We start from the raw sequence: 26,683 nt of genomic DNA, 5'->3' as shown, positions 1-26,683 counted from the left end.
CTAATATAGCTTACATTTTCCGCACTATCCATTTTAACTGGACAGTAAGTTGCATACCAGAGGTTACACTAGCAGTGTAGCAGTGAACTGGGAACTGGAAGATTCAGTTATCCTCACAAGTTCACCTCACAGTGGTAAACGAACACTTAAATAGTACTGGAGCCCACATGAAGGGGAAATCCAAGCTTGCTCACCTGGCGGTGTCGGCTCCGTTGGTGACCAGCGTGTTGATGAGGAGCTCGTGGCCGTATCGAGCTGCTATGTGCAGGGGGGTGTTACCATTCTTATCTTCACAGTCTATCTCAGCACCTGCAAATGCAAAAGCCACAGGGTCAACACTCTACATCCCAATTGCATGTGACAAACGCACAGTGAGTTTCGGGGTGGGATAGCCTTTAAAGATATCCAGCAAGCAGTACCATTCTCTTCAGAGAACAACAGCGCTTTTGCTGCTTCAAACTCAAATTGGCATAATTTCACATAATCAATGCCACTATTTGTGTAAAGGAAGAAGGAATATAACAATAAAGCATAACTGGTGAGCAGCGGGAAAGAATGCTACTTCATCACGGCATGCTTTTTCCCAGCACGTGTCCGGATGTCGAACAGATCTAGTTTCGATGCCCAGCTGAATCATCTCAAAGTCTGTTAAAAATAGGAGTCCCTGCCTGCTTTTGCCTTGCTGTTTATCTGAAGGCGGGCTGATGGCCTTGCATAAGCTTGTGCCTCCTGAGGTCACGTTTCAGACTATGAGCCAAGGTTTCTGGGACAAAAAATACTTTCCCTGTTCAGAAATGTATAAATATACAACATAGAGCAGTGCAACACAAAGGCAGAGGATGTGTGTGTGTGCTTGGCCAGCTGCAGTCCCAGCACAGACTCACCGCTCTGGATCACGGCCTGAGATCTGGAGAACCTTCCGTGGATGGCGGTCATGTGCAGGGGGGTCTTCCCATCTTTACTCTGGAAAGGGAGATGGACCATCAGTAACAAAAACTCCTTTCTCAGGAACACTCAGAGCCCCCCCCCCCCCAAATGACCCATGCACTTCAATTCTGTCTTATAACACAGTGAATGAAACCATTGGTTTACTGGTGTGCTGCTGTATGTACTTTGAGGCAAGTTAAATATTAGTCATCTAACTAATAAGTAGTACTGGTAGTTATATTGGATGCTTGCCAACAGGCCTCAATACTCAGCTTGTCAGAGTTGGCTATATAGCATAACAACCTGCCAAATATAAACTTGAAACTGTATACATGTTCTAGCATTACAGATCCACTTCTTACGTTTCTCCAGTAAACAACATTGGAAACAGAAATATGATTTAGGTACCATAGATGGTGATCAGGAGATGAACAAGAAACAAGCACATACTATATGATGGATCATGGCATGCAGTATGACGCAAAGCACATTATAATGATACAGCTAAGGACACCAGGCAGCCCTTGAGTGCATGAATCCACGTTCCCCCGCTTCCTTTTCTAGAGGCTATCGGCCGGCCTGAACTACAGATTGGTAGAATGTGCTCCCTCCTTAAACTATGCCAGATAATAAATAGAAAATTCTGCATTTATTAATATATTCACTGTGATACATAATCAGAATGTTAATGCTCACATTTTAATTACCCAAGACAAAGACATCACAAAATCAATACCACTACAAAATAAGTATAACAATAATAATTAATAACACCACTATCAAAATAAAAGACAGAAAAACATGGAGAAATTTAAGATTGAGTATTTCTCATATTCGCAGGTGATAATATACCAGATCACAATACATATAATAATACCCTTCTTGACAAGACAACTAGGCAAATCCAACCAGATAGGCAAGAAGCACCCTAAGGATAACACATTATAATTACAATAGCTTATAAAAGTGCTTGATTCTACAGGTACTTGTCCTCTGAAAATCAAGCAATTCAGCTTGATTAGTACCATAGTTAGTTAATTCCATCAAGTTAGTACCATATCCCTACTAATCTTGTAAAATAGAGTATGCACAGCCATGTTTGCACTATAAAGAGGAAAGTTCTTTGGACATGCTAAAATGAGTCGGATTGAGAGCACTAACTGTAGCACCACCAATACGGGGCTCAAGAGGTCTCGCTCTCCCAAAAAGAGAGAATAAGAAAAACATTAACTTTTCAGGTTCTGCTGGTTCGCAAATCGCAAGTCTGAACACAAGCTTCTCAGGGTCAAAGACAGAACAGAATGTGCTGGTTTGGGGGTGAGAGCCCCAGAGGCTGTACTTTATGAGCTCCCCCCTCGTCCTTATGAGGCAACTGTAAAACAGAACAGCCTGTACGCGGCCCGTCACTCTCTTTAAATAATTAAGGGCCACCGTGGGCCCTCAAGTCCTGCTGTCATGTAATACCTGCTGTTCGGCAGAGCCGAGGAGCTGCGCGTGGGCATGAGCAGTGTGAACAGAGAGCTGCCCAGGAATGAAGATTACAGCTGCAGGTCTGAATTAGTTATGAGCTCTCTGACAAGAACAAGCCAGAACGCTACTGCAACTTCAACACCCGACGTCAAGTTAAATGTCTGAATGAACACCTTTATTTTCATGCAAAGGCCTCAACATGATCCCACCTAGGAGATAGCTGGGAATACTGGTGTTATGTAATATAGGAGTAGAGTCTTGGAAGGCTGCAAAGGAAATGAAAACTGAGAGCATGCATATATAAATTCCTAAAGAGCAAATCATTAACACAGTATCGCAGTGCAGGTGTGGCAGCTTGAAGTGCAAAGCCTGTAAAATGGTGTCTTTGCTACAGTGTGAACGGGCCACTGATGTACATGGTATAGCTAATGGGGTCTTGTCTGCCCATAAAAGCGCAGACTCAGTGTGTTCAGGTGAGAATTGGCGCATTCAGGTGAGACTAGATGTGTTCAGGTGAGACTCGGCAGGTTCAGGTGAGACTCGCCTTTATGTTGACGTCGGCTCCGTTGCCGACGAGCAGCTCCAGGCAGAGCGCGCCGTGCCGGGACGCGGCGGTGAAGTGGAGCGGGGCGAAGCCCTTCTCGTTAACCTGGTTGACGTTGGCGCCGCACTCGATGAGCTCGTTCACCACCACGTCCTGCCCGTTGTAGCAGGCCACGTGCAGGGGGGTGTTTCCGTACGCGTTTGGTTCGTTTATCTACAGGGAGGGAGAGAAGGAAGGCCACTGCCCTGATTCCACATATTGCTTCCTTCAGACAAGACACAGAGGCATGAATGCAGGGACACGGCACACACGCGTTCGTACTCACACAGCATCACAGAGCTACACACTCATACACAGACTCAGAGACACAGACATAGCCTACACATACACACAGCAGAGGGGCATGCTCATACACACGCATGCGCTCAGACAGGCAGGCACACACTTACACACACGGGACAGACAGGGTGGCGTGTGGTGGGGGGGGGGGGGGGGGTTGCACACTCACATCCACTCCCAGGTCCAGAAGGCACTTCACGACGCTGATCATGCCGCTGGAGGCCGCGGCGTGCAGGGGGGTGTAGGCCTTCTTGTCTTTGCAGGTCGCCTCTGCGCCGTGGGAAATCAGAAGCTTCACCACCTCAATGTGCCCTGAAACACAGCGGCAGGGAGGGGGTCAGAGGTCACGGCCTTCTTGCACTCAGGTCAGAGGTCGCCCATTTGACCGGGTCAGGCATGGACACTTCTGTTTGAGGAAGGACAGGATCAGCGCATCCCAGGGAGCCAGCAGCTGTGGGGGGCCACATGGTGGACCTGGCTGTGGTCTTTATTATGTGTAATTCTACCTCCAACAGGGACAGTGTCACACACTTTACTGCTTCTCAAACGTGAAACCTTCTGGATCTATTTCCTCAACACCATGTCCCCCAATGGTCTAAATGAGGAATCTGACATAAAACCTAGACATAAAGAGCCTAGTGCTCTAGTATGCTAGTGGCTAAAAAACATGTAATTGGTCTTCTGCTTATTATACCATGAGGTTTTTTAACTATTATTCTTATATGATATGTAAAAAATGTTTTACTTGTTTGTTGGTATGCCGTGTGATACTTTTTCTTTTATGTATCTTTATATATTTTTCTATTGTGGTATTATTAAATGTTTGTATGTATTTGCACTACTTTTTTTTTACTATATTATCGAATGGCCAATGTGCTATGGCCTACTTAATTGGCTGACAGTGATGTCGATGTGATGTCATTGGCTTACTGCCTATATATACCTTTTTTACCTGTCATGTGAGTCATTTGCCTGATGAAGACTCTGTTGGGTTGAAACATTGCTTTGCTTTTTTTAGTCAATAAAGTATTGGGAGCAGTAATCCAGTGTGCGCATATCCATTTTCTTTCAATCTACACGTTTCACTGCAAACAGAGCTGTAAGAGCACACCGGAGACCTGAGGCTCACCCATGTACGCAGCCCAGTGGATCGCCCGACGGTCCTTCTTATCGAAGGCATTAATGTTGGCTCCTCTGGACAGCAGCAACTTCACCATCTAGCGAAGTGAGAGAGAACAGACCGGCAGTGAGCGAGGACAGCCATCCCCGTGATGTGCAGGGACCGTCTCCTGCACACGGTCCAAAGCAGCGGGGTGCCCGGCCGGTTTCCGCGGCGACTGACCTCCAGGTGGCCGCTGAAGGCGGCGTGGTGCAGCGCGGTGCGGCCGGCCCGGTCCGACACGTTGACGTTGCTGAGGAGCGGGACCAGGGCCTCGGCGCAGCGCACCGCCTTGTTGGCGGCGGCGATGTGCAGCGGCGTCTGCCAGTTCTTGTCCCGCGCGTTCACGTCTGCCGAGTGCTTCAGCAGCACCTGCACTGCATCCTGCACAGACACAAAGCACTTCACTGGAGAGAATTTCACAGCATATACTAGCGCTAACGCAGCTAGCGCTTCACTGGAGAGAATTTCACAGCTTATACTAGCGCTAACACAGCTAGCGCTTCACTGGAGAGGACCAGACCCCACACCACATACTAGCGCTAACACAGCTAGCGCTACACTGGAGCAGTCCAGACCCCACACCACATACTAGCGCTAACACAGCTAGCGCTTCACTGGAGAGGACCAGACCCCACACCACATACTAGCGCTAACAAAGCTAGCGCTTCACTGGAGAGGACTTCACACCACATACTAGCGCTAACACAGCTAGCGCTTCACTGGAGAGGACCAGACCCCACACCACATACTAGTGCCAGCACAGCTAGCGCTTCACTGGAGAGGACTTCACACCACATACTAGCGCTAACACAGCCAGCCCTTCACTGGAGAGGACCAGACCCCACACCACATACTAGCGCAAACACAGCTAGCGCTTCACTGGAGAGGACCAGACCCCACACCACATACTAGCACCAATACAGCTAGTGCTTCACTGGAGAGGACCAGACCCCACACCACATACTAGCGCCAACACAGCTAGTGCTTCACTGGAGAGGACCAGACCCCACACCACATACTAGCGCTAACACAGCTAGCACTTCACTGGAGAGGACCAGACCCCACACCACATACTAGCGCTAACACAGCTAGCACTTCACTGGAGAGGACCAGACCCCACACCACATACTAGCGCTAACACAGCTAGCGCTTCACTGGAGAGGATTTCACACCACATACTAGCGCTAACACAGCTAGCGCTTCACTGGAGAGGTCTAGACCCCACACCACATACTAGCGCCAACACAGCTAGCACTTCACTGGAGAGGACCAGACCCCACACCACATACTAGCGCTAACACAGCTAGAGCTTCACTGGAGAGGACTTCACACCACATACTAGCGCTAACACAGCTAGCGCTTCACTGGAGAGGTCCAGACCCCACACCACATACTAGCACCAATACAGCTAGTGCTTCACTGGAGAGGACCAGACCCCACACCACATACTAGCACCAACACAGCTAGTGCTTCACTGGAGAGGACCAGACCCCACACCACATACTAGTGCCAACACAGCTAGTGCTTCACTGGAGAGGACTTCACACCACATACTAGCGCTAACACAGCTAGCGCTTCACTGGAGAGGTCCAGACCCCACACCACATACTAGCACCAATACAGCTAGTGCTTCACTGGAGAGGACCAGACCCCACAAAACATACTCGCACCAATACAGCTAGTGCTTCACTGGAGAGGACCAGACCCCACACCACATACTAGCGCTAACACAGCTAGCGCTTCACTGGAGAGGACCAGACCCCACACCACATACTAGTGCCAACACAGCTAGTGCTTCACTGGAGAGGATCAGACCCCACACCACATACTAGCGCTAACACAGCTAGCGTTTCACTGCAGAGGTCCAGACCCCACACCACATACTAGCGCCAATACAGCTAGTGCTTCACTGGAGAGGTCTAGACCTCGCACCACATACAAGCCCAAACACAGCTAATGCTTCACTGGAGAGGACCAGACCCCACACCACATACTAGCACCAATACAGCTAGTGCTTCACTGGAGAGGACCAGACCCCACAAAACATACTCGCACCAATACAGCTAGTGCTTCACTGGAGAGGACCAGACCCCACACCACATACAAGCCCAAACACAGCTAATGCTTCACTGGAGAGGTCTAGACCCCACACCACATTCTAGCACTAACACAGCTAGTGCTTCACAGAACTACCTGGATCAGAAAGGCTACATGGACAAAGGTGGAAGGGTCCTCAGCACTGAGTAACAAGTCTTTATTTTTCATTCTTGCACATTATCACAAGTTCCATGGCCACTGACATTAATAGCAGCAAGCCAGTGAAAATATCAAAAATTAACACTAGCCTCCATTCATTATTCAAAGTTAGGGAAGCAGCAGCAGCTCAGTTGTTGGATTAAGTGTCCCTACAGATGACGACACTCGACGATCACGTCTCTGCTATGCGAGTCTGAAGTCAGCTGAGCTTTGATGCACGCGCGCGCGTGTGTGTGTGTGCGCGCGCGCGCACTAAATGTCGCTGTGTCGCAACAGCTGGGTCCAGCTGCTCCCTGAGGCCCAGGAAGAGTGACAGATGGCATTAACGACCGCCGTTCAAGTGTCACAGGTCACATTTCACATTCCTTCCACAGCACTCCCAAACAGACACGCATGAAGCGCGTGTATGTGTGGCTATAAAACGTGCGCACACTCCACGGCGCTCCTGCGCGCGTGTGTGCGGGTGAGTACGTGTGTGTGCGCGTGTGTGTGTGTGCGGGGCGGTACAGGAAGCGCTCTGCATACCTCGCTGCAGGACGCCACAGCTCTGTGCAGAGGGGTCAGCCACTTGTTATCTTTGGCATTTACTCTCGCTCCTGGATGAGAGAGACGGACGTTAAACAGACACCGGGGGCGGCGTGGTGCACAAGAGCATGGCACGGGTGCCAATGCCCCACCGCCAAGACCAGCTTAAACTTCCTGCACTGCGACCGCGCTGTGCTGCACACGCTCACCTGATAAGATCAGCAGCTCTATGATCTCTGCGTCTCCAAGATACGCAGCAGCGTGCAGCGGAGTCCTCTTCTCATTATCCTGTGAGGAACGCAGAATAGAACTTATAAATATTTAATTACAACAGACCGTTCAAGCCCATTTAGCTTGTCATTTTGCCTTTCAGAATCAGACACCATGGGAGTAATTTAAATTGTCCTACTTTAAACATTTTCCAAGAGCTTTTACATCTTTCATGCAGATTTGTGTCCAGAACTGAAAACAATAAAAGTGGTCTGACAAAGGCACTGTATGACATGAATATAACCTTTGATTTACACTCAATACTTCCTGCAATACAGTATATCCCAGGATGCAGTTTGCTTTTACCCCCACCCCTCCACTGATATTCCTGGTACTCCCAGTGCAGAAGGTTTTCTCCCTAAGTTTATATTCCTGGTACTCCCAGTGTAGAAGGCTTTCTCCCTAAATTTATATTCCTGGTACTCCCAGTGGAGTAGGCTTTCTCCCTGAGCTTATATTCCTGGTATTCCCAGTGGAGTAGGCTTTCTCCCTGAGCTTATATTCCTGGTATTCCCAGTGGAGTAGGCTTTCTCCCTGAGCTTATATTCCTGGTATTCCCAGTGGAGTAGGCTTTCTCCCTGAGCACATATTCCTGGTATTCCCAGTGGAGAAGGCTTTCTCCCTGAGCACATATTCCTGGTAGTCCTAGCGGTGTAAGATTTCGCCCTGCACAGATATTGTGTTACTCACAGTGGTGTATACAAGTTCTGCCAGCACTGATTATCCCAAAGGTGAAGCCTCCCTGTGTGGTAAAACGGCTGGTACTGCTTCTGTACCAGTTGCACACATTCAATCCTTGTTCAGGACTTTCATCAGGTACTTTTCAAATGCATAAACTCAAATTCACACTGCCCTACAAACAATCACACATTCAGAATCTGTGGATGAAACTGCAACAACTTGACTGTCATGTTTTCACGTTGAGAAATAAAGCACCATAGAAAACGGGCTCTAGCATTTCACCACACTCTTCCAGGTAATCCACAACACCACCATAAATGTGTATCACTGTTCATGCAGGCCTGTATTACTCATTATGATCGTTTAAATATTACCTGTACATTTACATCTTCTTTCTTGAATATGAGGGAGCGGACTTCATCTGGGTCCACATTAAATATCGCCTTCAGCAGTGCTGGCTGGAACAGAGGAAAAGACAGGGTGAGCCTCAGACACAATCAGGCCTCAATACTGTAAGATGGCTGATCACTGTGTCGTAATACTACGCTTTACACTTCACAGCAGAGTAGCACCATTTTAAGTGGAAATAACGCACTAGGCTCTTCAAACATTTATGGTAGGCACATTTACAACCCTTCCTCTGACAAATTGCCTGCATTCAGTGTCACAAACACACTGCACTACCAAAGAAAGAACATCTCACAGCTTTGCTTGGACTATTGTAATCTGAACTTTCTATTGGGCTGTTGCCAATATCTCTGGCACAGATATTTCAATAGATAACAACCAATTAGGCATTTACTGAAGGTCAGAATTGTTAATACATGGTGTGTCCGCCTTTTACCTCGATAACTGCCATCACTCTGCTTGGCATTGATTCCACCAGCTTTAGCAATACCTCATTTTCCATTTCATCCCAGCACTCTCAACACTTTCCACAGAAGTTCTGTTCATTTTATTTGATGTTTGGCCTTTCCCCCTCTTAAAATGCTCCCACAGATGTTCAACTGGGTTCAGGTCTAGTGGCAGCGGTGGGAATGCCATCCTAATAAGCTCCCCTTGTTCTCAATAATGCATTCTTTGAGTGTAATTGGAGTACTATAATTGCATAATTTCTTGATATTTAATGAAAACAACCAGGACTTGGTCGTGTCCTCAGACTTCTGGTCCTAACTACACAAACACAGGGTATGTGTATTGCCACTGCTCATGGCATGAGGCTATTCAATGTGTATGTGGTAGTAGGGAAAAAAATGCTGAACACACAAGGTACTTCTTTAAGATCCTTATGCCTTGACAGCTATCAATTTGCCAAGTCATGTTGAGGTCATTCATCCATCAGCCAGCAGATGGTGCCTGAATTCAGACATATGATGTGAATTATGGACTCCGTGTGTAGTACAGTAGGCACCAATTATAGGCACACTGCAGCAAGAGCTTGGCTAACCTTTTCAAAGTTGGCTACCATTTTAAATCTGAAAATCGCTGCACGACCATTGAAATGGTAAGGCAAGTAGAAGCCACTCTCAAATTCTCATTCTTTATTGTACTTTTGATGTCAATTTGGAATGCTAAGTGATAAGGCGCATATTTTATCATTTTAAAACTACAGCAACAAAGGGAGAACTGATGCTAACTGTCGCAGGACCAGAAGAACTGAAACAATACATGCCTTCATGTTCTTTACAATGGATTACTTAACGTGCAGTGAATGTTAATATTCCAGTCCTTGCTCTAGAGCTTGTACTGCAGTCTAAGTTGCTTTAAGTTTCAGGAAAACTCTTACTATGCGAGCTTAAACCAATTTGTGACAAGACTCATGCGCAAACAACTAAAAACAAATTTTCTAAGCAGCAATGATTCAACTGCAGTGTAAAAAGGTTAAGCGGACACTGAAGAAGTTAACTTAAACTTAAATTACAAAACATAAAATCTGTTTTGGCCAAACAGAGGTTCATCCAATTTACAAACATGGGCAAAGCATATGGTGAAACACATGCTGTAGCTAGCAAGATTTAGACAGTTCAGTCATTTACGTATTACTTATTGGATCTGTTGAGCCTTAAGCCGAATGACATGCATGGCTCGTATTGCAAACTTTATTCAAATGCAGATGGATATTCACAAAGGTACAAATGTAAATATGAAGTTCCTAATATTATGGGTTTTGAATACTTTAGGCCAATGAAATTTCTCATTAAAGTACTTTTAATAAGATTAAGAGATGATTTTCAAAAACAATATTGGAAAGAAAATGAACTGAGAAAGTCATAAATACTTTGTGCTCTCGTGTTATGTGATCAGTAAAAAAAAAAGTCTTTAAGCATCCTCATCTGGTAGTTAAGTGCCCTGTGTTTAAGTCGCCTTGCAATCAAAATATATCACAAGGGAGAAACCAGACCTTGAGAGTTATGCAACCTGCCAAAAGCCTTGAGTCCTCTGCCAGGATTTCTGAACACATTCACAATAATCAAAGAAACAAATATCGCCCGTGGAGAAACACAGCCTGTCCATGAATTTCATGACATAAAATAACGCTGAACAACAATAGTAATACTGACAGCCACAGTTTCGCCACACAAATCGGTTAATAAACAGACTGGTTAAGAAAGGAATTATAAAACAAACAAACAAGAACTTGGAATTTTTCCTGGTTTTTCCTATAAACATGAACTTTCCGTGACAATCACAAACTTAGGTTTATCTGCAAAACCATGGAAATTTGTGCAACAAAGGCCTTGAATTTCTCATATCTTAATTACTGTAATATAATTAACACCTTCGCCTTGGAGATGAATGCTCTTCCAGGCGAAATCGCATTTGTTTTTGAGTTTCTCAGTTCCTTAAAAGCTTAAGAGCCAATGCTGTTTACGGGCTCACATTAGCGCTTCGCTGACACCCAAGTATCAGCGCAAAGTAATTGATGGTACACCTCTCACCTTTACACCGCAAGTATCTGCGTCAGAGGCATGCTGGGAAGCGCGGTCCAGAGAAACCCTGGAAGGAAAGGAGGGCTCATCTTCCACCTCCTCTAGGACCACGATGCACACGCGGCTCATTCGCCCTGCTCGCATGCGCTCCGGCGCAGATCCGCAAACTTTCCCCGCGCGCCTCTTCCGGGAATTCCCCCGGAAAAATTTATTAGAACCTCCGCGGCATGGTCCGAGCTCCGGGGCCCGTTACGCTGGCTGGGAACGGTGCATAGCTGGAGCGCGAACCTCCGTACTGACAGGCCTGCGATCGCCTATGGCTGTGTTCAGAGGCCCGGGCCCCCCCATTCATCCAGCCCGGCTGCTGAAACAAGCACTTTCCAAGTCCCAGTTATCTGTGCCCTGCAAACGAGCTGACGCCAACAATCCCCTTCCTGTGCTGTCCGTTTACAGCCCGGAGAGACAATGCCCCCCTCCCCCCCCCTCCCCCAAATGTTCAGAGAGTGGCGAGGCGAGGCGACACGCACACGCAGAGGGAGGCCGCGGCCAGCGCCGGGACACCTCTCTGATGGCGGGGTAATCGGACACCGCGCTCAGACGGAGAAAACGGCGCTGCGGTCACCCACAGATGGAGATCACATTCGTCAGAGCGAGGGGGAGAATTCCACAGAAGGTCACCGTGTGCCGACGCCGCGGAACGACCCTCAAGGGTCAGCCTCCCCCCCCCCCGGAGCGAGCGTGAGAACACAGCACCTGGGACCGCCAGTGCCCAGAGCACGGATTCCCCCGTCACCAGCACACCAGCGCCTTCACAGATCTCTCTCCCACACAGGTCTCACGCTTCAATGGGGATCTCTCCTTCACAGAAACACAGACTCCGTTGTGGATTTCTCCCGATCAGAGAAACAGGCTTCAACGTGGGTCTCTTTCAGAGAGAGCCAGATTCCAGCATGGCCCCCTCCAGTGCAGATGGTCCGGTCTCTCGGTAATCCCGGCTGTGGCGCGGACTTCCCGCTGCCAGGGAGCCCGTCTCCGCTGTGGATCTCTCCGATGCTCAGGGCCCGTGTGTCATCCGCGACAGAGCAGCCCCGTACCAGAGGCTACGCACAGCAGAATGTCACACGCATCCCGGGGTATTCACGCAGCCTCTTTCACAAGCGGAGCGTCCCATTGCTACACTGCGGCTGAGGCACTGCGGGGGGGGGGGAGGGGGGAGGCATGCATTTGGTACGCTCCGCTTGGCCTGCTGAAAAGACTGCCGAGCGCTACGCAGTGCCTCCTGCACAGACCCTCTCAGGCACCTCCTCTCCCCTCCTCTGCTGCAGTGTGTGCCACACAGAGAACAGCCAATCGCAAAACGGCGGCTCCCCCGTTCTCCTCGTCTCATTCCGACTCTTTCTGTCTGGACATATCCTCTGGATTCTTCCAGATTCTCATGTTGTAGAGCCCAGATTGACTGAACTGGAGCGAATTACGCTGCAGACCTAGAGACACACACGCACATGCTCACACACATTAATTCCCCCCTTCTCGATTTGGCTAAAGAGAAGGGGGGAATTAATATTTGAATGGAACATTGCCTGATCGCATCTACGGTAAATTGCTAAATGAAAGTGCTGGGTTCTAATGGTTCAGATAACTCCTGCAGTTCCTCTAATGTAGCAGCCCAGACACGAGAAATAGTGCATCTCATAGCTGGTATCGGTTTTGTGAAACAGCCAATTGCTCATAATACAGAGCCATTAAAGACAACCTCTATCTGGAACACGGTGTCCGGATATACACAAAATATTACAGTAAGTCAGTCCTGTAGTTTCCCAGCATGCTTCGGGGCAGATTCCCAGACTCATCGTCTGCTAGCTGCCCAGCGCAGCCTCACCAATAACAACATGAATGAACAATGGCTGGGAGCCCTTTTTCCACTGCAAACTGGGAAGAGGCTGGCATTTATAGGAACTGTAACTGCTCACATATGAAAGGAGCAGGCAGAGAATTCCTGGCCTGCCGCAAGACTGTTAACTCTTCGCTGCCTCTTTCCAAGCTAACAACATAACGGAACAACAGCGCAACTTTCATAAACAAGCCCTCTGCTGTCTCCGGAATCCGGCACAACCAAAAAGCCTGTTTCTGTACAGCTCATCGCACAAAGAATATGGCCACTGTCTGAGCAGCTGCTGAATATTCCCACTGCATTAAGTTTAAATTCCACTAAACCTAACAGCTCTGAATGATCCATACTTATCCATACCACTGGCCAAGTGGTGTCTATGTTAGTTTCAACTGTCATGGTCACAAAACCTTTTGGTTTTACCCTTTAAATGTAAACCTTCACAACTTTGACAAATGTATAATTTATCATTTTAATATTATTTATCAAAAATAATTGGATGTTCCTGCTTTACGTGATTGCTTTAAAAGTGATTTTTTCTATGCAGCAAACCTCTGCAGATACAGTTGCGAATGAGAGATACTATCAATCCTGCCGGAAAAAAAAGGGTTAGAATAAATGAGAAAAATGATTACTATACAAGCACAACCAGCATTAGAAGCTAAAATGGAAATATTTGCAAAACTGAACACCCTGCCAGAAGTGTACACAAAAGTGAGGAATTACTTCATAGACTTGCCTCTCACAAGTGCAGCTAACACAACTGGATCAAATCTAAATGTATAAATATGTTTTTCTGGCTCAAATATTTGGAACATGACAGGCTAAGTCTTTCCATTTGTTAGATGCAATAGCCTCATAAAATTCAAGCGAGGTCAGCCAACCAGAGTTTTCTAGAAAGAATGTAGGAGTAGAGCAGTGCCATAGTGCATTATTTCAAAAGTCCCACTGTGCACTTTGCTGGTAAAAATGGATGCTTGGCTAAAAATAATGTGTTTTCATGAGAAGAACAAATGATGCGCGGGACAGTTCTTTTCTGCCCACATGTGCCTGCATCCAACAACCACCCAGACCCGTCCAACCTGCTAGAACACAAGGTAATATGTAATGGCAATGGTGACCTGGTCTGGCAGTACAAAAAGCCAACACACGATCATTTTATCAACATACGCAAGCTACAAGTTCAACACACTGCTTCACAATTAGAAAATTTTTACAAAATCTTTTATTTCCTTTTATTCCCCTAAACTACCTACTTCCATTCTGCAGCACTGTGCAAAAACAAATTTGAACTGTAGACTAGGTTCACACTGTAGACCTTAGTACCCAACTGCGATTTATTGCTTTTCTTTTTTTGTTTGGCTGTTCGCGTTCATTTTATAATGGGCTAGAGCCTATATCCGATACCAATGTGAACATTTTCTTCTGAAATGACCCGCAAGAGCAAATTAACAATAATAAAGGCTTCAGACCTGTCACACACATTCATCTACGTTCATGGGAAAAAAACTAAAGCAAAATGGGAAAGAAAGATTAGCTGGTTGCAGACAGCATACAAGTCGACACAAATAAAGCTCTGTGGATGTTCGAGAGTAACTGCGGCATTGTATCTGGAAAGAGAGAGCTGCTGTCAGGGATGGGAACGACACATTTCTCACTGTCGACCAGTTGCTGACTGAAACCGGCAGCAGCATATTCAGGCTCAACAAATGCGAGGTCCTGAAACCTTTCCCCTTTTACCATGCTTACGGGGAGTACGTCTTTCGTTATCACTTCACTGATTAAATCTGTGAAGCTGTCACACTGTTGAGGTCTCACTACGAAGTTCTGGAGCTTGTTTGCTGCGATCCCTTGGCCTCAGATATTTAGTTCTCTGGTGAGTTAACATCATAGATGCGAATGTGTGGTATGAAAATTTGGCAGCACATATTTTGGAACAGTGTGTTCATTGAGCTTTCCAAAATCATTCCATTCGGCACTCTTTTGCAAGCTGGGCATCTTTTCAACTGCCAGTAAGTAACATTAAAGTGAATGACAACAAGCCCCGCCAACCACCTGTGTTACCCATTTAGAGCAGTAGCCAAGGTAACATTGGTGATCTTTTATCTTTAACGGTGCAAGAATAAAAAAAGATTTAACATTTGACATGTATGCTCATGACTGAAAATAGACAAACAAATTGCTCACATTGCTAGTTGCCAATAAGTTTTTCGTATGTAAATTTTCAGCACATTGAGCAGCACAAAATTATGGATCTGTTGAGGTCCGTTGTATCGGGTTGAACTGCAGCAAACAGATATCTATAAAACTTGTCAAATCGCGGCAAAACCATCTGGACAGATATATACATAGCGGACCAATTTGTCACCGGCCTCCACTGTACATCAACTTTAAAAGAGTAATTCCCTCTAAAATTAAATTACGCTAAGTTGAAACATACCTAATTTCATTTTTGGGAAAACTACCCCTTTAAAGTTGATGTGCAGCGGAGGCCAGTAAGAGATTTGTCAGCCAATGATGATAAGGGCAAGAAGCCGAAAAAGATTTTAACTATAGCTTTTTGTGCCGCCATGGCTGCTGCTTCTGTGCAGAGGGACTCGTGGATGTGAGATTGGTGCCAGGCACGGCGAGACCATGTGTGACTCAGGTTTTGTTAGAATAGGAGCCTCTCCCCAAATACTAATCAGGTCTTTGCCCTCACTATCCCTCCACTGATTTGCACCATCCTTCATCTTCAATTTAATAGTTCCTCCAATGCAGAATTATGATGAACGTCAGCAGAGAGAGGCAAAAGCCACGTGAATTCCAATATGCCTGTTCAGACTGAGGCCACATTGCAACGGTTCGGAAATCTATCGGATTTCAGACCACATATAAATGCGGCCCAAATTGTAACTGATATAGGTTTTGCTGTTCACACTGTTTAAAGAAAAAACAAATCTGTGGCACACATAATGGAGAAAATCTGATTTCTGCCTTTTTTACCTGAGGTGTGAATGTAGCCAATGGTGCAAGGTCGTACCAAGACCTAATAACACCACCTATATCAGTAGAGTTACAGTGTTCTGGGAGGAAATCTACAGCCGCATCTTTTCTTCTCGTGCCAGCTACTGTTCCACAGAACTAAGCAGCGGATGAAAGTGACACCAGGAGTTCAATGACCAACCACAGGGGGTCACTATTAAGATTTAAGGGCTAGGACTCCCAAATGACCATCTCCCACCCGGGGTGCTTTTACAGTTCATTATGAAACACCGCTTAGTACTCCCAGCCACAGTCTAAACGGAGTGAAATCATTTCCAAAACTCTGCTACTGTCCTTTAAAAGTAATAACATGACATTGCTTCTGAAGGGAATTCTGGCATCAACCACTTAATGTATTTGGCAATTCTTCCTTTCCTTAAATTACTTAAAGGCAACTCGCTTTGCACAGAAAACCCTAAATCCAACCAAAAACATCTTAAGGGAAAGAGATTCAATGGCCCATTCCAGGTTAATTACACATAATTTCAAAAAGATAACCCCAGCATTCAATTAAAACTCCCAAGTAACAGTTATTTGTTGTAATAACACAGCAGATTAAATTTTTATTTCCCTGAAGAGAAGCTGGATTGCTTGAATGATTGAAAGGCTGCTTCTATAAAGCAATGGTTGAGAACTTGAAACAAAGCATATGCAAAAAGCATATGAAGCAACTTGCAGTTCCTCCATGTGGGGATGTTTGTTTTAATTTACTCAAAGGGCATATTTATACCATGAACAAAATCCATTGTGGAATACATTTAGCAAAAGGCACATTCTGTAAAAAATGTTGTAGTCAAAAGAGAAGCACCACTTGTTTGAATGTGCATTTGCCTCCAGATTTCCAAACCACATTAGAAAATAAAGTGTGTGAGATCTAGACACATTCAGACCACTGGGCTTTCAGGCAAATGGTTTCCTACAATGGTAAAACAAGAAATCCATCATGGAAATAGACGTCTAGTCACACAGGCAATTGCCTCACAAAGTAGAACTTCTTGTGGGTGTTCCTGACAAAGGTGATTGCTAAAGTGATGATATTTAGGCCTATATCTGAAATATAATTTTATTGGCACTTGTAATGGCCTTATTATTTTTTAAATCATAAAGATAACTAGTATTTTTGTCCATCAACAGATTTATTGACAGTTGGATAAATGTAAACAACTCTTCATTCTCCGCACCTGAATTCCAAAATGTAAGTGAGCTAAGGATTCATTCTTCTGCATCATGAGACATGACAAAGTTCCAAAGTCCATTTGCTACTCGAATTCAATTCCAAAATTAAAACCGGAAACATTTCCCGCTTAAATGAAGGCTACACCATGACCAGACTACATAACTGAGCAAGTTAACTAGCCAGATAGCTATACAACTTCACCAAAAGGGATGAAATTACAGAAGATTATTTGGAGTATTTTCTTTTGGGGAATGCAACATTTATTGCTTCCAGTCAATGAAAATCATAACAAATTTGTGAGAAAATGCTCGATTGCTGTCAAGACTACTACTGGGCAGCTTATCTTTTTTGTTAGCTGTGGAAAGATATTAAAGGATGTCTTTGTTTAGTGGAGCGTCAAGTTCATTTGCACATTTGTAATGCCACCTACCCTCTTGTGAATCCCAACCCAACTGTCAACTCTTGGATCAGCAATATGGGCGGATTAATCCAGTTGAGGGTGCATTTCTCTAGGAAGCTGACAGCAGAGGCCCAGGGGGCCTACAAGGGGAGGGTAGTAATTTGCTTCGTGACTGTTATCACCGAAAACAACCAGGTGCACATTTTTTCCATGTTAATACAAGACCAACGTGATGCATGGCAGAACTGTCTTTTGCCAGTTTATGATGCTGAATTGTTGACATTTTTCAAGAACAAGACATTGTGTCATAAATTCTGTGCTAAAGGTATGTTTTAGTACAACACTTAACGTACAGAAAACATACAGCATGCAGGAATCAAGAGTGTAGGTGGATTTCGGAGGTACTTGTACTCCAACTGTTATTGACTTACTCTGCTTAGATAGTTCAGCTCGCAACACTTAGTGTTTACATGTTTTTTTTGTTTAATACCATTTGCCATTTTTATCACCTTAAGCACCTCACTCAAGGACAGAAGAGCAGTATCCCAGCAGGGCCTCTGAGGCCATCTGCCTCCCTGCACAGTTCCTTATCCACTACTCTACACTGCGTCCCTCAAAGACATTCAGCCCCATCCATGAAGGGCATTCAGCACACATGTTATGCAGAGGAAGTCTGAAAAAGCATTTTTAAACAGGAAAATTCTGGAGAGACTGAGTAAGAGAGTCCTTTCCAGCCGTAAGCCATTCACCGCATTATGACTCAATTTCCTACCACATAGGGGCCGGGAGGTTGCCATGAAATCCCCCCCAAAAATTAAGAAGACTGAAAATTATAGAGCACTGCTGAGGTCCCAATGCAGGCATTCATCCATTAAAACGTTATGATGTTAATCTTGTTTAAAAAATAACATTGAATCTTACACATTTAAGGCATGGCCCTGGTCTAAATCCAGCGGTGGATAACAGGGTATAGTAATCTGACTCTGAGGTACCTCGTGTTAAACTACTCTGAACACAACCTATGTAATATTTTGCCTTTACTAGAATTAAAAATGGATGTACACTATCATATGACATGACTTTTTCAGCTCAAGGGCTTCCTAAAGCTTGTAGTTTTACAGGAAAAATGTTTGTGAAATTATAACAAAAATAATCACATATCAAATATCCTGAAAAGATCACTAAACAATTTCACATCTTGCATACTTCATTAAAAACATGATATAAATCTGACCTCCGCTGAGATTTTTATTTTGGTGAAATACTTTGCCTGGAATTTAGATTGTTGATCTAGAATCGTGACCAAGCTGGGCGCATATTCTACGAGTGTTTTCCACACAGGTGTACAACAATGTGGTGGAAAGCAGCTCTGCACCATGCAGAACTGTGCAAGCCTTCAGTGCAGTTTACACCAAGCATCACAGTCCCTGTTGCCATTTTTAAAACGCAGCAGAAACCTTTATCATGCCCGGGGTACGAGCACGTCCAATCTGAAGCTCAGGTCTTCATCAGGAATTTAGACTACCTAACTGAGTCAAAGCTGTGGAACATAAGATACCTTCGGTTGTTAAAATGATTTAACACTGAACATCCATCCCAATTTGCTTTCTGTAAAATATTGTGAGTGCTCAGGGGAAAGAAAGTCATTTTTGCCAATGACTCCTCTAACTCATCCACTTAAATGTAGGCTGGCATTTGAAATGTTTAAAGGCCTGAAAACCATATGAAAGCCACAAATTCAAAGAAAGGCCTTGCACTGTAAGGAAAGTAAACATTTCTGTTAATGTTTGAGATAGCAATAACTTCACAGTATGTTCTGTAAAAAGCAAAGTTAATATAGTGGAGCCAAACTTCCTCTCCAGCATTGCTGTGACAGAGTACCATTGTAATTTCTGAATGTCACAAGCAAGCAGTCATTAAAAAAAAAAACATGAGGATTCACGATTGACAAAAATGTGGGTTCCAAATTTTTCAGCTGCATTCTTCCCTAGCATTCTTCCAATCTAGAATATTCCAGACAATTGACAAACTAAGCCTTTATTCATCATCTACAAACAGGGGAAAGGGACTGGTGCCACCGATGTAAATGACAACCAATCGTCTGGGAACGCATTTACCATCAGAACAGAGGCCTAAGTGTTGACTCACAGTTGGAGACCATAAACAGGAAGACCCTTTGTCAAATCAGCCAGCAACAGAACAGGCCACTGAAGACCTGTCAAATCGAGTGTACTTGTACTGCCATAGAACATGTGCACTTTATTATTTAAATGACCTAAAGCTGTACTCAGTTTGTACTCACACACATTTACTTCAGAGTCCGACACAGGATTTCACAGTCCCTGCACCCCCTCTAGAGGCTGAGGAAATGGCTACTTTGGTACATTTTAAGGCCTCAAAGAGGTGTTATGAGGAATGTTTGCCAAGCATTGCCCTATAGCCCTGAGAAAATCAGCAAGTTTTGAGCATATTGACTCATTTAAAGCTATTCAGAGCAGTTTGCCATCTAATCCACTTCAGCTATTTAATCTTATAGTCTATTTGCCACAACAAAACTGGCCATTAACTGCCAGACACTCCAATTTAACAGAAAGACTTCAATATAAAAACAAAATCATTCATTAAAAGCTAAAAAAGAAACTGAGAATTACAGAGCAGAAGTGTTACAATTTAAAAAAATTTTTTATTTCTTTTTATTTTTGAAGTAAAATACACGGTTAAATTACATGTAACAGCAGTGTAAATAAAAATAAATCTCTTTACAATCAATGTTTTCCCACCAAAATACATTAGCAATACTATTACTCATGAACAGACTGCCGAAGCACCCTTTGCTGTGGTTTCTCATTTAGTGACACTCAGCACACCAATGTACACTTTCTCATTCAAATTAGAAATCTGTTACTAAATCAAAACCAGTGCAGTGCTGAAAGTGCTCTGTTGTAAGTACTGCAGGGTATACACGCTGCTCCTCTGGCTCATTTGCTTTGGCCCGAATACACAATTCTTCTTTAACCAAACCTCACTCCAAAACCATAATTGTACATGCACATGCAGAGAATCAACACTGCACTGAAGTGAGCAGAACCGCATTCATCATTTTAGGACTTTACCTCCTGTTCTTGCTCACCAAGTGCGTTTTCTGATAACCGAACAAAAAACATGCATGGCACAGGGTCCCTGTTGCTGTTTCACCATCTGGTGGTAAAGAGGGGTGCTACTTTTCACTGCCAAGGGAGCTGGTCGCCCAGTGACTGAGAAAACTCCAGGCACAAAGAAACATGCCATAAAATCACAAACTCTACCTCTGGTCACTCCACCAATAGGACCAATAGGGCTGACACATCCAAACTGGTGCTCAGGCATAATAGGGTTTTGTTTGCTTATGAGAAGGGATTGGTGAGCTTCTCAGCTTCCAACCACATGCAAGTAATTAGGTGAACAATCACACTGCATTGTACACCCTTCACATTCATAGAATATGTAGGTTATAGGCTCATTTGAAAGTACCACTGAGAAGGAGCACTTCATGCAAGATGTAAACATGATTAATACTGCTGCAGCAAAAACTCTTGTGTGATCAGGTGATGCTTTCAAATGTGCGCATAGCTCCAACTGCCCATGCTGTTGAATGGAGTGAGTCTTATATGCCATGGAATACCCTGCACTATGGATAAAAACTGGCTACCATATGTTCCCAACTCAGCCTTAGCAAACAATCAGTGTGAACCACAGGTCAATGCTGATGCAAACTTGACCAATCTGCAACAATTTTACACAGCATCTAATTTTATCATTCCAAGTGACCATAGCATAAACACATGCAGTCATGTATGTATGCACACACACTTTCATCCTGGTCAAACTCCTAAAATAAACGAATGAATGAATGCATTCTAATCAACAGGAGCCATATTAACAAGGTTATCACACAAGACCAAATTATTGCTTCTTGTCTTGGTAATCAACACGCAGAGCTAACCTTCAGACTTTTTCAGTTGTCAAATTGTTTACACAACAAATTAATGTTTAGCTTTGACTAAAAACAGGATCTGTTGAATGTGACTAAGAATAGAAGGAGCTTAGGGCAACATTTTTGCCCATAGCATTAATTTTAAATACTCCACAGTTCCATGATTTGTGTTATTACTAATCTGTTGAGTTTCGTTCCAGACAATCAATAGAAATGCTGGACTCAATATATGTGAATGCTTTGTTTTAACTTAAAAAATTTAAAAGAAATTCACAGTAGTTTACTCTTTGCATATGAGATGTGTGTTTTCTCCATCCTTAAACTATTTTTTCTCAACTTTGGCTTTGCCTGCATTAAAAGAAACAAAACGCAGAGGTAACTATAAATTGCATTTAATTTCTGTTGAGCTGCATACATTACATGTTGACAGCAGCTGCGACCATGCCCATTTCAGCAGTGGTTGCTGAAGTGACAATATCAGACCACAGTAATTAATATGTATTGGTGCAATAAGAAATTTCAACCTTGTCCCCCCCCACGTTATTTCTACCAGAGCCCCAAGGAGCATCATTAGCCTGGCTCCAGACTGCAGCTTGCAAACAATTTTCCAAAATGATAGCTCATTACAAGCAGGCAGCCAGCTTTCACCATCGATTATGGATTATTAGGGTCACTGTTAATTAGCTAGTCCTTATAAACTGGACATGGCTTGAGTGTGAAAAGTAAAAATCAGCTAATTATCAAAACAAATTTTTCCTAATTTTCCATCTGCCTACAACAAGCAAAAGTCACTGCATAAAAGTATGCACTTATCAAAGAAATGCCTCATAATTTTAAAAACACTTGCGCACATAGTGACCTATATATCAATCATATCCCTTGTTTTAATTGCAGATAGGTAAAATACTTGTTTATGGATAAAATACAAATACACATTCGTAATAGAACTACAATATTGCAACAGTCATAAACTAAGTGAAACAGGAAGTGCACATGAGTGAAAGGCAGCTATGATAACTGAGTTTTCAGAAACAAAACAATAAACATTTTCTGTACATTACGGCTCAACAATGGAAGCATTCCTCATAAGGGAAGTGGGCAATCAGAACACGATACAAAGTTATCTAGCTCATTTGTTGTGGTTTTCAAAAAAGGAATTAAAATGTGATTGCAAATGAACTGACACATTTGCACTGTTGAGATTGATCTGTTTAGAGACAAGATGATTTAGAGAGCAGAAAGAAGCTAATGACAACAGTGGTTTAGATGTGGTGGATGTGTATGTGTTAATTCGCTAGCATTAGACAGCAATATACAATGAATAAAAAAAAGAACATTTTTAAGAACTTGCTACTCTGGAAACATTTTATGTGTTTTATTATACATTATTATACCCACTATCTGAAACAAGTTTTTCTCCACTTCAAGACAACCACTATACAACTGCAACACAGATGTAACTTTTAAACTAGCCAACACTGCTACTATGTGCTTCTAAGCCTACTTAACCCATAGGCTATTATACTGACACTAGGAGTAGCTAGCTTGTAACTTAAATAGCTTGATGCTGAGGTAGCCAACTGCCAAAGTTTAAATTCTGAGAGAAGGACTCCAAAATACTATTTGCACCTTTCTCCAAGCAGTAATCACCACTTTTAACCCAGAAATCTTCATATCTTCTCTTCTTCTTGAAAAATATATGGTTTGACCTTTTTGAGAACATTTCAATTTGCATAATGTACGTCATTTTCCATTTCAATTCTGAAATAAGGGCATCTTTGAAATAAACAAACATTAAATGTCACAGAAAGACAATTACGCTGCTGTTGGGACTGTGGCAGAAGTTGCAATTTGGGGTACAAATGCATGTGCTTGAGACTGGGAACACATGCAGCCTTTGTCTACATCCAAATGAAATGCTGAAAATTATAGTTTACCACTTTACCACTATACTGAACATGATTTCACATTACTGGCTAATGTAAAGAAATTGAGGGGTGTGGTTTATAAATCCCAGTCTGATTGGGAAGTTCAGCATATTTGTCTGTGCCAGAATAACAACCTAGACCATTCCTTCATATTAAATTAAATACAGACACAAATACATGTGGAAAGCATAAGTGATGTGATTTCAACTATACAATCTTAATGTCCAGTCCTGGTCATAATTTAACAGCAAAAAATGAATTTATATTATAAAACTGATGGCTTGCCAAATTAACTGTGTTGTCCTGTCTGGATAAGTAAACACTTATCCACCTTACATTCCACCTGAGTAACAATACTTCGATTACAGTACACACCCACTACACCTTTAACCTTGTTGCTCGCATGTCTTCCAGGCTCCTTTAGTGACAACAGAGCAGGCATCAGTGAGAAGAGCTGTCAATCCTGGATATCCTTTAATTGCTTGTGATAATACAGAATTGCCCCCTGATACAAAAGTATAACGGAAAAAACAAACCCAACACTGCCATTGGAAAACCATTCAAAATGATGCCACAAATTCGTAATGACCACATTCCTGATGCATTTCTGAATGGGCGATCTTATCAACCTTCCATTTGAGAAATGTCCATTGCAGTAAACAAACTGGTATAAACTACATCCAAACGTCCTCTTCCACTACCCCTGTAAAACTTGTGCAGGCATTTCCATACTATTAGACAAAAGCAAGCAAACAGTTTCTCTCCCCTGGAAATCTATTTCAAGGTATTGCCTTTCAAACTACACAACAACTAGATAGACTTGATTATCCACAATCTACATTTCACCTGAAATCATTCAATGAAACAATTACATTTTTATCTCCAGCAGCTTTGTACACAATCTTTTGTTTATCTAACAGCCATACTCTGCAAAAATGTTCTAGCCTTTAAAAAAATAAATAAAATAAAAAATTAAATTTTAAGATGTGGTCATTTGTTTAGGCCTTCAATTTGGAATGTGTTTAGGTCATTATGAAATAAAGGACTACTTTATAAACAGGGGTTGTCAATACAATCTGAAAATGCCGAGCATTAGATGACAGGTGGCCACTTTTGCTTAAGTTTTTACAAAAATGTATCTTAAAAAATACATTTTCCCAGATGGATTAAACAATAATCAGATTATAAATCTCCACATATTGAATTGAGAACATGGCGCAAAAAAGCTATATGAAAATGTATCCTTAAGGCAGCTTTTGCAAAAACTGATGGCCAAAACGGTACTGGAAATAAACGTTTGGTTCTCAGACGCAGGCCGAAACAACAAAGTTAACGTTAGCCATTTTGCTAACAAGAATGCAGGCCACGACATAACACTGTCACCTGTTGCTTTGTGAAACAGCAGGTAGCCACTTAATAAGCGACAGAACTTGCAATGCAAAGTTGGTTACATAAGCTCCTTAGTATGACAACCTAGACACCTTACCAGTCAGCAATAATTCTATGGACAGTTAAATAAATTGTTATAGTGCTCTACCGGAAAACCAATATGACATTGGGGTAGTGCCACATCGGCGCTGGACACTGGGCTAGCTACTCTGGCCAACACGTAAACATAAAAATTAATGCAAGCTGTAGCTAATAACTACGCATCAATAACACCACGGCCACAGCCAGTTCTCTCATGTTTGGTCTTGGTTTCTAGTTTTCAGCTCTAGCTATTAAAGTGGCATTACTAACAGGATAAATTAGCCAAAGCAAACGCTGACGACCGCAATAGAACCAATAAACGACACCAATAATTTAAGAATAAAAAATGCTAGAAAGTATGCGGACGTATTTTCGGTTTTCCAGTCGACAATCTAACATGTGATACAACTAGAATATCGTTACCTAAAGTTAGCCAGCTAAAGCTAGCTATACAAGGAAATTATGTTAACGCTAACGTTACTCAAAACTCTTCCTTGGAGATCTACTAGGAATTAATTCGACACGTTTACTCAAAGGACAAATGAGCCATCTAACTAACCACCCACAATAAAATCAAGGCACTGTTCTCGCTACGGGATCGTTAGCAAGCAGTTAGCCAGCATATCAAAGCTAAGGCTAGATTTACAATTTGATTCGGCCTTCCACGCTGCCATTGCTCGCATGGTTACAAAGCTACTAGCTAGCTATAGTCTAGACTAGCTGCTAGTCATCGCAACGAGGCCCACGTCTAGCTACTTGTTAACATAACCACGCACAGTTTGCATTACAGAGCCCAGCAGATTTTACAGATCTCCTCACTATATTACGTGAATTTAAAAATCATGCCCAAAGAACCCTTCTCCACCACAACCTCACTAGCTAACTGCTAGCTGTGCAACAGCAATCGCTGATTTTCTGGTTGCTTATTGTGGTATCTAACGAATGTCGGCTAGCGGGAATAGACATCACCTACCTGGTCTCGAATTTTGAGAACCACCATGATTCTACAGTTTCGCTGGCTCTCATGCAGAAACGGCTAACTCGACCTTTATTTTAGTCGCGATATTTTGGGACCCCGGACACCCGCGGGTTAATTTCCCCCTCTTATTTCAGTTTGCACTCGGCCTGGGCTTCCTCTTTCCTTCCTGAAATAGACAAACACAGGAGGCACTAACTCCATAACATTACCGCCATCGTAATGCAGCAGTTAGAAGTCCACGGATTGGCTGCAAGAGGGGCTGAATCAACAGTAAGATCGAAACCGGTTGGTTTAGCGATCCTGACAGACGCCCATGGTTTGCTTTGTGACGCAACACTGTATTGTCTTGGCAACGGTGCACCTAATGTAGTCCTGGTGTAGTCCCTTGGATATTGCACGCCTTTCAAATTATGTCGTGTGCAAGATGTCTTATTCCCAAATAAAATACTTTTGCGCGGCTGCCATGCGTTTACAAGTGTTTGTTACAATATACACCCAGCCGCACATCCAGACAGTAGGATTTTCAGGCTAACTAGATTTGACTACAAAAAGGTACGTTTTCTTTGATCCAATTTACAAACAACCTCATCCTGTGATTGTTTGCAAGATATATGCCTTATACTCTAAAATTGCCTATTTAAAAACAATTCTTTGTCAGCAATGTCGCTAATATTGTTATTGTTGTTTGAGAAATTACTTGAGCCAGATAACTGGTATTTTCCTTCCCAAAGTGTAGTTCT

The 26,683-nt window shown here is 43.4% G+C and overlaps 1 protein-coding gene across 2 annotated transcripts in view; it reads right to left on the bottom strand.

The window, feature by feature from the left end:
• ankrd28b (ankyrin repeat domain 28b) overlaps positions 1 to 26,180 on the bottom strand; it is a 35,441-nt gene extending 9,261 nt beyond the window's left edge. The window contains exons 1-10 of one of the 2 annotated variants that reach the window (XM_035423214.1): positions 25,938 to 26,180; positions 8,549 to 8,632; positions 7,433 to 7,511; positions 7,224 to 7,294; positions 4,623 to 4,823; positions 4,410 to 4,497; positions 3,450 to 3,592; positions 2,942 to 3,154; positions 885 to 963; positions 195 to 309 (exon numbers count right to left, since the gene is read on the bottom strand). In XM_035423214.1, the coding sequence (XP_035279105.1) occupies positions 195 to 309; positions 885 to 963; positions 2,942 to 3,154; positions 3,450 to 3,592; positions 4,410 to 4,497; positions 4,623 to 4,823; positions 7,224 to 7,294; positions 7,433 to 7,511; positions 8,549 to 8,632; positions 25,938 to 25,964 (1,100 nt within the window). In that variant the 5' untranslated portion in view covers positions 25,965 to 26,180. Of the gene's footprint in view, positions 1 to 194; positions 310 to 884; positions 964 to 2,941; positions 3,155 to 3,449; positions 3,593 to 4,409; positions 4,498 to 4,622; positions 4,824 to 7,223; positions 7,295 to 7,432; positions 7,512 to 8,548; positions 8,633 to 11,113; positions 12,308 to 25,937 lie in introns of those variants that run through there. The other variant, XM_035423204.1, reaches the window with a different exon arrangement.
• Positions 26,181 to 26,683: the final 503 nt, after the last annotated feature.

The sequence above is a fragment of the Anguilla anguilla genome, chromosome 1, assembly GCF_013347855.1.
Source record: "Anguilla anguilla isolate fAngAng1 chromosome 1, fAngAng1.pri, whole genome shotgun sequence".
Lineage (NCBI taxonomy): Eukaryota > Metazoa > Chordata > Actinopteri > Anguilliformes > Anguillidae > Anguilla > Anguilla anguilla.
This window is presented reverse-complemented; position numbering and strand designations above follow the sequence as displayed.